The following is a 12,939-nucleotide window of genomic DNA, read 5'->3' as shown; positions in this document are numbered from 1 at the left end:
GTGTGCAAAAGAGCAGAAAAACAAAAACAAATATGGCTATGAGGTAGGTAGTTGGAGGGGCTATTTACAGATGGGCTGTGTACAGCTGCAGTGATCTATCTGTAAGCTGCTCTGACAGCTAACACTTAAAGTTAGTGAGGGAGATATGTCTCCAACTTCAGTGATTTTTGCAATTTGTTCCAGTCATTGGCAGCAGAAAACTGGAAGGAAAGGCAGCCAAAGTAGGTGTTGGCTTTGGGGATGACCAGTGAAATATACCTGCTGGAGCGCGTGCTACGGGTGGGTGCTGCTATTTGTAACACACACATGCCCCAGTGAACATTTGACATATAAAAAAAATAAACAGACCAAAAACATCCTCGTGCTGCTACATATCTGGCCATTGTATTTCAGGTATACACCCTTGTACATACCCCTGTTCTGTGGGGGTGGCTGCAGCGGGCTGGGTGGGGCCAGGAGTACTCCAGGCTGCAGTCTTGTTGTAGAGCTGCAGGGCATGGAGGTCTTTGACCAGTGTGTCCAGTCTCTGCTTCTGCTGGTTGATGATGTCCAGGTTGTTGGCCAGGGCCGTGAACAGAGCCTCCCTTTCTGGGACAATCATGTGTCTGGGAGAGACAGGAGTCACAGAGGGAATTTGTTAGAAAGGAAACATTTAACATGTCAAAACAGTAAAGTGATCTATTTTCTTTTTCTCACTCACTTCTGTTTCTTCTTCTTCTTCTCCAGATGTTTCTCCCACTCCAGGTCCAACACATCGTTCACATCCTCCACAGCAAACTTCACATACTGGTACAGCCTGCGGATCTCCTGGTTATGGGGAAAAACCACCAGAGGAAATTATCACCCAACAAAACAAAGTCCGCTGTACGAAAAACAGTTTAACATGGGTCATCTTTTTCAATAGTGTTCTGCCTTTGCCATTTCTAAAACATCCACCCTGATGAATCATGGAAGTTCCCTTCACACACCCAACCATCCATCTCTTCCTCCCATAATGTATAGAGCCATCACCCTCCTCCCCCCCAGGCTTACCTTGAGTTGGTCTTCACTGCGTGGGTCCAGTGGTTTCTTGTACAGCAGCTGCAGGTAGCCCCTGTCTCTGTTGAGCTCACTCATGGCCTTGGCGTCCTCTGCACCGGCAAAGCCCTCCAGCATGGTGGTTTTCAGAGTGCTGATGTCCCCATGGAGAGACTGGGGAGAACAAGAACACACACATGGTCAGAGCCTATGAGGGATAGAAAGGGTCTAGGTCTTTAGGAGGTTGTAGTATGTGTGGTACCAGTTTGTTGTGTGTTATTTTGAATTGGACACAACTAGATACATTAAGAATGGCAACTTCACCAAGCTTCATGTCCTGACTCAGACTGGCTTTACCTCTCATTCTAATAATACAATCTAATCAAATTCAGTTCGTACCTCAGTGGTTTCTTTTATCTCCAGGGTGAAGACGTGGAGGTTCTTAGACTCTTTCCTCAGCTCCTTCATCTCCTCTATGGTGCCCACTCTAAAGTCTGCCTTGTGGCTGCGCGCCTTCAGGTCAGCCAGCTCCTTCTGGAAATGGCCGATCTGAGAGGAACACAATCAGCATGAAACTACTTTGAGGACAAAATTCTTACTGTAAAATGATTGGAGCCTGGTGCTGGAAATAGCCAAGTGGTGTGTTCGATTCCTTTGTGGGTTAACTACAGTGATTATGTGAGGTTATGACAACAAACAGCATTAAGTAATACAATTGAAAAGTAATGAAATATTAGCAGTTTAAATCTGGAATCCTTACTGGGTGAAACAGCTACGCCCGTTTGGAATATTATAACAACAAAGAAGTTACTTTAAACAACGGCCATCATTGCACGCGCAACAGAACACCAGAATATACAGTACCAGTCAAGTTTGGACAAACCTACTCATTCAAGGGTTTTTATAATTTTTTACTATTTTCTACATTGTAGAATAATAGTGAAGATATCAAAACTATGTAAGTCACTGAGCTTTTCAGTAAGGCCATTCTACTGCCAGTGTTTGTCTATGGAGATTTTATACACCTGTCAGCAACAGGTGTGGCTGAAATAGCCAAATCCACTAATTTGAAGGGGTGTCCACATACTTTCTTCTATACAGTACCATTTTTTACATTTTCGACATTGTAGAATAATAGTTTAGACTTCAACACTATTAAATAACACATATGGAATCATGTAGTAACCAAAAAAGCGTTAAAACAAATCAAAATATATTTTATATTTGAGATTCTTCAAAGTAGCCACCCTTTGCCTTGGTGACAGCTTTGCACACTCTTGGCATTCTCTCAACCAGCTTCATGAGGTAGTCACCTGGAATGCATTTTAATTAACAGGTGTGCCTTGTTAAAAGTTAATATGTTCTTAATGCGTTTGAGCCAATCAGTTGTGTTGTGACAAGGTAGGGGTAGTATACAGAAGATAGCCCTGTTTGGTAAAAGACCAAGTCCATATTATTGCAAGAACAGATCAAATAAGCAAAGAGAAATGACAGTCCATCATTAAATGAAGGTCAGTCAATGTGGAAAACTTCAAGAACTTTCAAAGTTTCTTCAAGAGCAGTTGCAAAAACCATCAAGCGCTATGATTAAACTGTCTCTCATGAGGACCGCCACAGGAAAGGAAGACCCAGAGTTACCTCTGCTGCAGAGGATAAGTTCATTAGAGAGAGTTACCAGCCTCAGATTGCAGCCCAAACAAATGCTTCAGAGTTCAAGTAACAGGCACATCTCAACATCAACTGTTCAGAGGAGACTGTGTGAATCAGGCCTTCATGATCGAATTGCTGCAAAGTAACCACTACTAAAGGACACCAATAATAAGAAGAGAATTGCTTGGGCCAAGAAACACGAGCAATGGACATTAGACAAGTGGAAATCTGCCCTTTGGTCTGATGAGGCCAAATTGGAGATTTTTGGTTCCAACCGCCGTGTCTTTATGAGACGCAGAGTAGGTGAACGGATGATCTCCGCATGTATGGTTCCCCCCGTGAAGCATGGAGGTGGTGGTGTGATGGTGCTTTGCTAGTGACACTGTCAGTGATTTCTTATAATTCAAGGCACACTTAACCAGCAAGGCTACCACAGCATTCTGCAGCAATACGCCATCCCATCTGGTTTGCGCTTAGTGGGACATTTACCCGACCTCAACCCAACAGATGGTTTGGGATGAGTTGGACCGCAGAGTGAAGGAAAAGCAGCCGACAAGTGCTCAGCATATGTGGGAACTCCTTCAAGACTGTTGGAAATACATTCCTCATGAAGCTGGTTGAGAGAATGCCAAGAGTGTGCAAAGCTGTCATCAACGCAAAGGGTGGCTACTTTGAAGAAACTAAAATATATTTTGATTTGTTTTTTGGGGTTTTATTTCATAGTTTTGATGTCTTCACTATTATTCTACAATGTAGAAAATACTAAAAATAAAGAAAAACCCTTGAATGAGTAGGTGTGTCCAAACTTTTGACTGGTACTGTATATAAACATTTTTAAATCACAATGCCGGACACTCCTCGCCTCTGTTTCATCACCCAAACAAAGCAATAACAAAGGCGCTGGGACGAACAGTGGTGCTGTTTCACCTGTGCAGATTACAGCTTTAAGAGGAAGACCATTAGATGAATCTGTTACCTCCTCCAGTATTCCAGCCATGACTGGGTCCGAGTCCTTTCTCTGCTGCAGCTGTCTCTCCAGGGCCTTCACACTCAGCGCTGCCTACAGGAGGGAACACAGACAGATTTTGTCTCTACTATTATGACCAGTACTACAAGAAATGGATTGGCCTAATACCTGAGAAGGCTGATGTTTTAATACCTGTGGAGTGGGTGCACTTGTCTGGGTGGCTGGGGCAGGTTTCTGTGCAACCATGGGGGGTGTACTGGTTTGGACTGGGCGAACTGGGGATGAGACAGAAAGGATAAAGGATCACAAACCAAACTACAACATGACTGAATACAAACAGTGTAGCTATTCCCTCCGCAAGGCAATCATACAAGCTAAGCGTCAGTATCGAGTAGAGGTCGACCGATTATGATTTTTCAACGCCGATACCGATTATTGGAGGACCAAAAAAAGCCGATACAGATTAAAATAAAATGTATTTGTAATAATGACAATTACAACAATACTGAATGAACACTTATTTTAACTTAATATAATACATCAATAAAATCAATTTAGCCTCACAATAAATAATGAAACATGTTCAATTTGGTTTAAATATTGCAAAAACAAAGTGTTGAAGAAGAAAGTAAAAGTGCAATATGTGCCATGTAAGAAAGTTAACGTTTAAGTTCTTATAGACACTTTAGTATTGCCAGTGTAACAGTATAGCTTCCTCGCTCCTCCCTGGGCTCGAACCAGGAACACAACGACAACAGCCACCCTCGAAGCAGCGTTACCCATGCAGAGCAAGGGGAACAACCACTCCAAGTCTCAGAGCGAGTGACGTTTGAAACGCTATTAGCTCGCACCCGCTAACTACCTAGCCATTTCACATCGGTTACACCAGCCTCATCTCGGGAGTTGATAGGCTTGAAGTCATAAACAGCGCAATGCTTGACGCACAACGAAAAGCTGCTGGCAAAACGCACGAAAGTGCTGTTTGAATGAATGCTTACGAGCCTGCTGCTGCCTACCACCGCTCAGTCAGACAGCTCTATCAAATCATAGACTTAGTTATAACATAATAACACACAGAAATACGAGCCTTAGGTCATTAATATGGTCGAATCCGGAAACTATCATCTCGAAAACAATTATTTCGGTGAAATACGGAAACGTTCCGTATTTTATCTAACGGGTGGCATCCCTAAGTCTAAATATTCCTGTTACATTGCACAACCTTCAATGTTATGTCATAATTACGTAAAATTCTGGAAAATTAGTTCGCAACGAGCCAGGCGGCCCAAACTGTTGCATATACCCTGACTCTGCGTGCAATGAACACAAGAGAAGTGACACATGAAGAACACATTCTTATTTTCAATGACGGCCTAGGAACGGTGGGTTAACCGCCTTGTTCAGGGGCAGAACGACAGATTTAACTAGTCCAACGCTCTAACCACCTGCCTCACGAGGATCCCGCCTGTTACGCGAATGCAGTAAGAAGCCACGGTAAGTTGCTAGCTAGCATTAAACTTATCTTATAAAAAACAATCCATCAATCATAATCACTAGTTAACTACACATGGTTGATGATATTACTAGTTTATCTAGCGTGTCCTGCGTTGCATATAATCGATGCAGTGCGCATTCGTGAAAAAGGACTGTCGTTGCTCCAACGTGTACCTAACCATAAACATCAATGCCTTTCTTAAAATTAATACACAGAAGTATATATTTTTTAAACCTGCATATTTAGCTAAAAGAAATCCAGGTTAGCAGGCAATATTAACCAGGTGAAATTGTGTCACTTCTCTTGCATTCATTGCACGCAGAGTCAGGATATATGCAACAGTTTGGGCCGCCTGGCTCATTGCGAACTAATTTGCCAGAATTTTACGTAATTATGACATAACATTGAAGGTTGTGCAATGTAACAGGAATATTTAGACTGATGGATGCCACCTGTTAGATAAAATACGGAACGGTTCTGTATTTCACTGAAAGAATAAATGTTTTGTTTTCGAGATGATAGTTTCCGGATTCGACCATATTAATGACCTAAGGTTCGTATTTCTGTGTGTTATGTTATAACTAAGTCTATGATTTGAAAGAGCAGTCTGACTGAGCGATGGTGGGCACCAGCAGGCTCGTAAGGATTCATTCAAACAGCACTTTTGTGCATTATGCCAGCAGCTCTGCTGTTTATGAATTCAAGCCTATCAACTCCCGAGATGAGGCTGGTGTAACCGATGTGAAATGGCTAGCTAGTTAGCGGGGTGTGCGCTAATAGCGTTTCAAACGTCACTCGCTCTGAGACTTGGAGTAGTTGTTCCCCTTGCTCTGCATGGGTAACGCTGCTTCGAGGGTGGCTGTTGTCGATGTGTTCCTGGTTCGAGCCCAGGTAGCGGCGAGGAGAGGGATGGAAGCTATACTGTTACACTGGCAATACTAAAGTGCTTATAAGAACATCCAATAGTCAAAGGTATATGAAATACAAATGGTATAGAGAGAAATAGTCCTATAATTCCTATAATAACTACAACCTAAAACTTCTTACCTGGGAATATTGAAGACTCATGTTAAAAGGAACCACCAGCTTTCATATGTTCTCATGTTCTGAGCAAGGAACTTAAACGTTAGCTTTCTTACATGGCACATATTGCACTTTTACTTTCTTCTCCAACACTTTGTTTTTGCATTATTTAAACCAAATTGAACATGTTTCATTATTTATTTATTTGAGGCTAAATTGATTTTATTGATGTATTATATTAAGTTAAAATAAGTGTTCATTCAGTATTGTTGTAATTGTCGTTATTACAAATAAAATAAAATCAGCTGATTAATCGGTATCGGCGTGGAAAAATCATAATTGGTCAACCTCTAGTCTCGACCCCGCCCTGTGCAACTGGGTCCTGGACTTCCTGACGGGCCACCCCCAGGTGGTGAGGGTAGGTAACAACATCTCCACCCCGCTGATTCTCAACACTGGGGCCCCACAAGGGTGCGTTCTCAGCCCTCTCCTGTACTCTCTGTTCACCCACGACTGCATGGCCATGCACACCTCCAACTCAATCATCAAGTTTGTAGACGACACTACAGCGGTAGGCTTGATTACCAACAACGACGAGACGGCCTACAGGGAGGAGGTGAGGGCCCTTGGGAGTGTGGTGTCAGGACATTAACCTCACACTCAATGTCAACAAAACAAAGGAGATGATCGTGGACTTCAGGAAACAGCAGAGGGAGCAGCCCCCTATCCATATCGATGGGACAGTAGTGGAGACGGTGGAAAGTTTTAAGTTCCTCGGCGTACACATCACAGACAAACTGAAATGGTCCACCCACACAGACAGCTTGGTGAAGAAGGCGCAACAGCACCTCTTCAACCTCAGGAGGCTGAAGAAATTTGGCTAGTCACCAAAAACACTCACAAACTTTTACAGATGCACAATCGAGAGCATCCTGTCGGGCTGTATCACCGCCTGGTACGGCAACTGCTCCGCCCACAACCGTAAGGCTCTCCAGAGGGTAGTGAGGTGTGCACAACGCATCACCAGGGGCAAACTACCTGCCCTCCAGGACACCTACACCACCCGATGTCACAGAAAGGCCAAAAATATCATCAAGTACAACAACCACCCGAGCCACTGCCTGTTCACCCCGCTATCATCCAGAAGGCGAGGTCAGTACAGGTGCATCAAAGCGGGGACCGAGAGACTGAAAAACAGCTTCTATCTCAAGGCCATCAGACTGTTAAACAGCCATCACTAACATTGAGTGGCTGCTGCCAACATACTGACTCAACTCTAGCCACTTTAATAATGGAAAAATTGATGTAATAAATGTATCACTAGCCACTTTAAACAATGCCACTTTATATAATGTTTACATACCCTACATTACTCATCTCATATGTATATACTGTACTCTATACCATCTACTGCATCTTGCCTATGCCGTTCAGCCATCACTTATCCATATATTTATATGTACATATTCTTATTCATTCCTTTACACTTGTGTGTATAAGGTAGTTGTTGTGAAATTGTTAGGTTAGATTACTTGTTAGATATTACTGCATGGTCGGAACTAGAAGCACAAGCATTTCGCTACACTCGCATTAACATCTGCTAACCATGTGTATGTGACAAAATTTGATTTGACAAATATGCTAATATTGGTATACAAATTAAAATGGTAGTATTTTATCAAAGCCATTCATATAAATATGTATGAATAATGCTGTAAAGCTCATCATTCTCCTTACCTGGCATGGCTGCGGGCCTGGTGGCAATGGGCAGCGGGGCGGGCTGGCTGGTGGGCTCAAAGAAGGCAGGTTTGGAGGTGAAGGAGAAGGGTAGAGAGGCTGGAACTGCAGCTGGAGCAGGGGTCTCCACTGCCAGGAACCTGAGGACCAGAAACATAAATATATCTAGCCAAGTCAGCCAGCTCGCATCTAAGAGATATGTGAACACAGTAAAAGTTATTCAGCAAGTAATATCAAACTCTCCTCTCACCTGTCATTGAGGTTCATCTTCACAGCGGGAGTGGCTAGCTCGGGGGTACCTCGGAGCACCGTGATAGGGGAGGCGGTGGCCAGGCGCTGGGGGGTGGGCGTCGGAGTGGGGGAGGGGTCTAGAGTAGTCTCCACCACTGGAGGCTTGGGGGCACTAAAGGAGAAGGCTGCGGCGGGGGTATCAGCCAGGGGCTTGGAGGCAAAGGAGAAGCCAGTGGAGGTGCCCGAGGCTGGGGCCGCGCTGAAGGCCGCGTAGCCCCCAAGGGACAAGGCGGGAGGAGCAGTGGAGGAGGAAGGGGGCATAGAGAATGAGAAGCCGGATGAGGAGACTGGAGCTGGGGCAGGGGCTGTGGTGATGAACAGGGATGCAGGGGGAGTCTGCGTGGGGGACGAGGGGGGGCGGAGAGGAGGGAACGACCCCAGGGTTGATGCGAGAGGGGTTGAGTAAGGGGGCGGGGGAGCTGCAGAACCTGCAAAGCAGAGGAGAGCGCTGCTTTTAGTGGGCCATATCACAATACTATTATAAGTACTCCACAGTATGTTAGTAGTATAGGTATAGCAAGTATCATAAGACAAATGTCTCCAGTGAGACAGAAAATAAATACAAATATTTGTAAATATGAAAAAGTTCCTCCAGACCCGCAGGGGGCAGTCTCTCTCCGTCCAGAGCCAGGTTGGTGGGGGCAGCGACCAGCTGCTTGGCCCCAGGGTTAAGGTTGAGCAGTGAAAAGGGGCACAACACTCCATCTGTAGACAGTAGCAGCAGAGTGGGCACCGGGGGAAGAGTCTTCTCATCGGCTGTAATGACAGTTGAGGTGATAGATATGTTAGAGGGCCAATGAGAAGCGCAGTACAACTATGGGTAGTCAGAGAGAAACACACAGGCATAAACACACAGACTTCAACACAAAAGCAAACACACAGCCATTGAAAGGCACAAACACACTAAAGCTCTCGAGGCAGATGCACGCCCACACACACACAAAAGCTGAGATAAATACAAGGACAGAGCATAGGAAGGGCTATATTTCTGTGTGAATTAAGAGACCTTAAGGACTTAATAAGAAACAAAGCCCCGAGCACCATCACTAAGGCCAGTGTGATGAGACAAAGAATGAGTGTGCTTGCCTGAGACTGCTCTCCATAGGGAACACAAAAGTTTGGAAAGCTCAAGGTAAACCTCATCAACATTCTCAGACATGCTTGTCTGGCTATGCTGTTTGTTGTAATTTCATTTGTCTGAGTCATTCTAATGAGCGTGGGCCTCACCATCTCTCCCTCGCTCTTTCTCTCCAATACAACTGAGGTCTCACTTGGGTTTGATCAGAGTACAATCATTTCAAAATGCTGCACAAACTGCTGATTTGGTTTGCTGGTGGAGTCCTTTTGAGTGGGTAGCCCAGACAGCAACATCAGCGGTGCTATGTGACTGTCTGACTGCCTTAAACAGTAGATTCTGAGACAGTAGCTTATCACTTTTCATCTCACAGCTGCCCAAAAAAAACACTGCGCCAACCAGCGTTGCCTACCACCTTCTACCGAGGAGATGAACGTTGCAGTGTATTAAAAAAAGTTGAACTATGCTTCTAATTGAAGTGCAACATTCACTAATCCTGCCATGGTTGACCAACATATCAGCTGATTCCAAATGGTTCACCATCTTATTTTGCTTGAAGCTTCCTGTGTAGTCTACATTCTCAGATCTGGGAGAACTGGACTGGTAACAATATGGCAGGTTGGTGGAAGTGTCTGTCAAATAGCTTACTTTAAACATTTACAAATCCTAATGCAGGTCAAGGATCAAGTGACCGGTTTGGAATGGGGTCATAGAAGAATTTGGAAAGTTGGAAGAGGAGAGAGCAGCAACCACTCACTGATGTGGATCTCCTGCTGGCTGGTGTAGACGATGGCCAGGCCCAAAGGCAGCGTGTCGTCGTTATTCTGTGAAACGGGCAGCTCTCCCCTACTGGCGTCCTCCAGCAGCCACAGCTCCCAGTTGGACTGAACAACACATGGCAGAGGTTACATAACATAGACACTCAGTTGCTCACTTGATCAACATTAGTTGGCCTTTGGGAAGGGAAAGGCGATACCTAGTCAGCACAACGGAATGCATTCAACCGAAATGTTTCTTCCGCATTTAACCCAACCCCTCTTAATCAGATAGGTGCGGTGGCTGCTTTAATCGACGACCAAATCATTGCGCCCGGGGAGTAATTGTTGTTTGGGGTTAATGGCCTTGCTCAAGGGCAGAAAGGCAGATTTTTCCACCTTGCCAGCTTGGGGATTCGAACCAGCAACTTTTAGGTTACTGGCCCAACGCTCTTAGCCGCTAGGCTACTCTATAATAATTTATCAGAAGATGCTGAGGTGATGTTTGCTTGTGGGAGGTACCTAATGGATCTGAATATGTGGTGCACAAAGACATCTGAAGTTGAGAAATCCACATTGACCTGCTATAGTTTCTAAGACCCAAGGTGAGAATCAAACCAATAGCTGGTCCCCAAATATTACCTTATCTTCTTGCTTGGCAATGACACTGACTTCAATGGAGGCTGCCGATGCGGCAAGAACAACATCCCTGAAAGAAGGAGAAACAACGAGTATATGTGATTAACCAACCTCACGGTTGTTCCTCAAAACAGAACAGAGCTTATACCAACTGAGTACTTTTGCAGTGTTCTGTACACAGGCAGGGCAGAATACAGAGTGGGCAGCGTCTCACCAGTCCTCTATGTGGCTGAGGAAGTAGTGCAACTGTCTCTCTGTGCAGGTGCCGTAGACGGGGTCGTTGAAGTTCAGGTACCTCTCCTCCCTCTTCTCGGTCTTTGTCTGTCAGATCAACATGTTAATTGTGAAAATGTCACAATCTATCAGGAAGGAAAACATTTCTGTTACTGCATGAAATGAACCTTGTAATATTATAACAATTAAACAATGCAAAATGATCTAATCATTCAGATGTATGACAGAGCAGCGGTACTACTCACAGGGAGGGAGATCACCACCAGTTCAGGGGGTGTTTCTGGACAGCCATCGGCTGCTGCATACACCACGGCAAACACAAACGTACTCAGCCACTGCACATCAAGTACTGACAGAGAAAGGACAACACAAAGAAAACATATCTGTGAGATTCGGGTTATTTGGCCGGAGAATAAAGGCACTGAAAATGTCTAAAAATGCTAAGAGGTTTATTGCTTCAGAACAGAGGGATCTGTGTCTAGTTTACCTTTGACAGGGTTGTCGGAGCTGTAGAAGCTTGGGCAAGGGATCACTTTCTTTTCCTGAAGCCCCTGTTCAGGAAAGCAGAGTCAGAGTCACACCAGGGCGTATACTACATCATACACACGGCACAGGAATAATGAGTGTGTCTACAATTACTGTACTATGCTGGAGTTGTTGAGTCAGACTTACTGGAGTGTACTGACTGACTGTCGCATTCATTTTTCCTGCTGCCACTTGCTTTCCTTTGGGACTCCAGCATACTGTATGAAGAGAGAGGATGACAGAAATAGTGAGCAAAACTGAAGAAATGATAATAACATGAAAATGTAAATCATTTCAACATGTAATCTTTAAAGTGATGACACACAATGTCACACTCACCACAGGTGATTCCTTCGGTGGCGGGGAGCTGGGCCTGCACTGTGACGCTGTCTGTGACCTCAAGCACCATCATGCTGCCGTCAGACAGACAGGTGGCCAGAACGGACGCCTGCACCGGGTTCCATTTGAGGTCCTGCACAATTATGCCCAGGCCGACTCCAGGTCGCAGAGTCACAAACGGCAACTTCTGCAGTCGGGCCTGGAGAAAGGGGACAGCCATAGAAGTGAGGGGATTAAGTGTGTGGGGAAAATATGGAACTGAAGAAGTGGGGGTGACTAGTCTTAGTATGCTTGTGGTTGATATCAAAGCTTGGACTCATGACGAAACCGTATCACTTCACTCTGAAAAAAAGTGGTTTCCTAACACTGTCCTCCAAAGATGGACATATTGCCTCTCAAAAAAGCAGGCCATAACAGATTCTAATGAAAAATGAAGAGAACACACATATTGCAGCAGATACTAGAACATAAACCGATCCATCTGCTCCATTAGCAGGTGGGGGTTGTTATGAGAGTTAGTTAATCACCTTGTTGATGAAGGTGCGGACGTCGTAGAAGTCCAATGACAGGCCAGACTCGTCTGACGTGCCGCTGACTGACAGGGTGAGCTCATCACTACTGAGGCCCAGGTTGTGCACAGGCAACTCCACAGGAACATCAGCCAAGGCTGCTATCCCCTCAACTAAGGGAGAGAGAAAGGGGATAAGAGAGAGAAGGGAGTAAGATGTAGAGAAAAAGGTAGAAATCAAGTCAAATTGGCCAAGGCAAGCCATTAACAGTCTTCGCTTAGCAAAAACTGTACAAGATGGAATGACCAAATTAAGGACATTCTTACTTATTTCATTGGAGTTCCCATCAACTTTGTCTGCAGCTAGGATGTCCTGCGTGCGGTACACCTTGATCTTTTTGTCTAGTCCGACAAATGTCAGTCCGAATTTGTTTGAGATGGCAAGTAGACTTGATCTATCCTTTGGCAGGTCATCAGGTGAATCAAATACCCGGGTTTTCTTCATTTGCCGGAACTGAAAATCCTGCATAAAATAATAATAAAAGACTTAATGACCGTGATAGCACTAAAAGTCTTGTACTGTAGGCTACTGGTTTAAGACCTGTAAAGAACATTCTGACTATGTTAATAAACATATATTGTTCATAGGATGAGTTAGATTTGTAAATAAGTCAAAACGGTAGT

The 12,939-nt window shown here is 44.6% G+C and overlaps 1 protein-coding gene across 4 annotated transcripts in view; it reads right to left on the bottom strand.

Annotated features, from left to right (window-relative positions):
- LOC139552319 (nuclear pore complex protein Nup214-like) overlaps positions 1-12,939 on the bottom strand; it is a 69,861-nt gene that overhangs the window by 54,890 nt on the left and 2,032 nt on the right. For all 4 annotated transcript variants that reach the window (XM_071363942.1, XM_071363941.1, XM_071363940.1 and 1 more), the window contains exons 2-19: positions 12,583-12,778; positions 12,275-12,429; positions 11,748-11,946; positions 11,556-11,626; positions 11,371-11,434; positions 11,129-11,232; positions 10,864-10,970; positions 10,653-10,719; positions 10,013-10,139; positions 8,778-8,936; positions 8,140-8,608; positions 7,890-8,029; positions 3,827-3,909; positions 3,644-3,727; positions 1,417-1,566; positions 1,033-1,191; positions 701-807; positions 414-605 (exon numbers count right to left, since the gene is read on the bottom strand). In XM_071363942.1, coding sequence (XP_071220043.1) covers positions 414-605; positions 701-807; positions 1,033-1,191; positions 1,417-1,566; positions 3,644-3,727; positions 3,827-3,909; positions 7,890-8,029; positions 8,140-8,608; positions 8,778-8,936; positions 10,013-10,139; positions 10,653-10,719; positions 10,864-10,970; positions 11,129-11,232; positions 11,371-11,434; positions 11,556-11,626; positions 11,748-11,946; positions 12,275-12,429; positions 12,583-12,778 — 2,633 coding nt within the window. The remainder of the gene's footprint in view (positions 1-413; positions 606-700; positions 808-1,032; positions 1,192-1,416; positions 1,567-3,643; positions 3,728-3,826; positions 3,910-7,889; positions 8,030-8,139; positions 8,609-8,777; positions 8,937-10,012; positions 10,140-10,652; positions 10,720-10,863; positions 10,971-11,128; positions 11,233-11,370; positions 11,435-11,555; positions 11,627-11,747; positions 11,947-12,274; positions 12,430-12,582; positions 12,779-12,939) is intronic.

The sequence above is a fragment of the Salvelinus alpinus genome, chromosome 24 (assembly GCF_045679555.1).
Source record: "Salvelinus alpinus chromosome 24, SLU_Salpinus.1, whole genome shotgun sequence".
In the NCBI taxonomy this organism is placed as follows: Eukaryota; Metazoa; Chordata; class Actinopteri; order Salmoniformes; family Salmonidae; genus Salvelinus; species Salvelinus alpinus.
The sequence above is the reverse complement of the archived record's forward strand: the minus strand, read 5'-3'. Positions and strand labels throughout refer to the sequence as shown.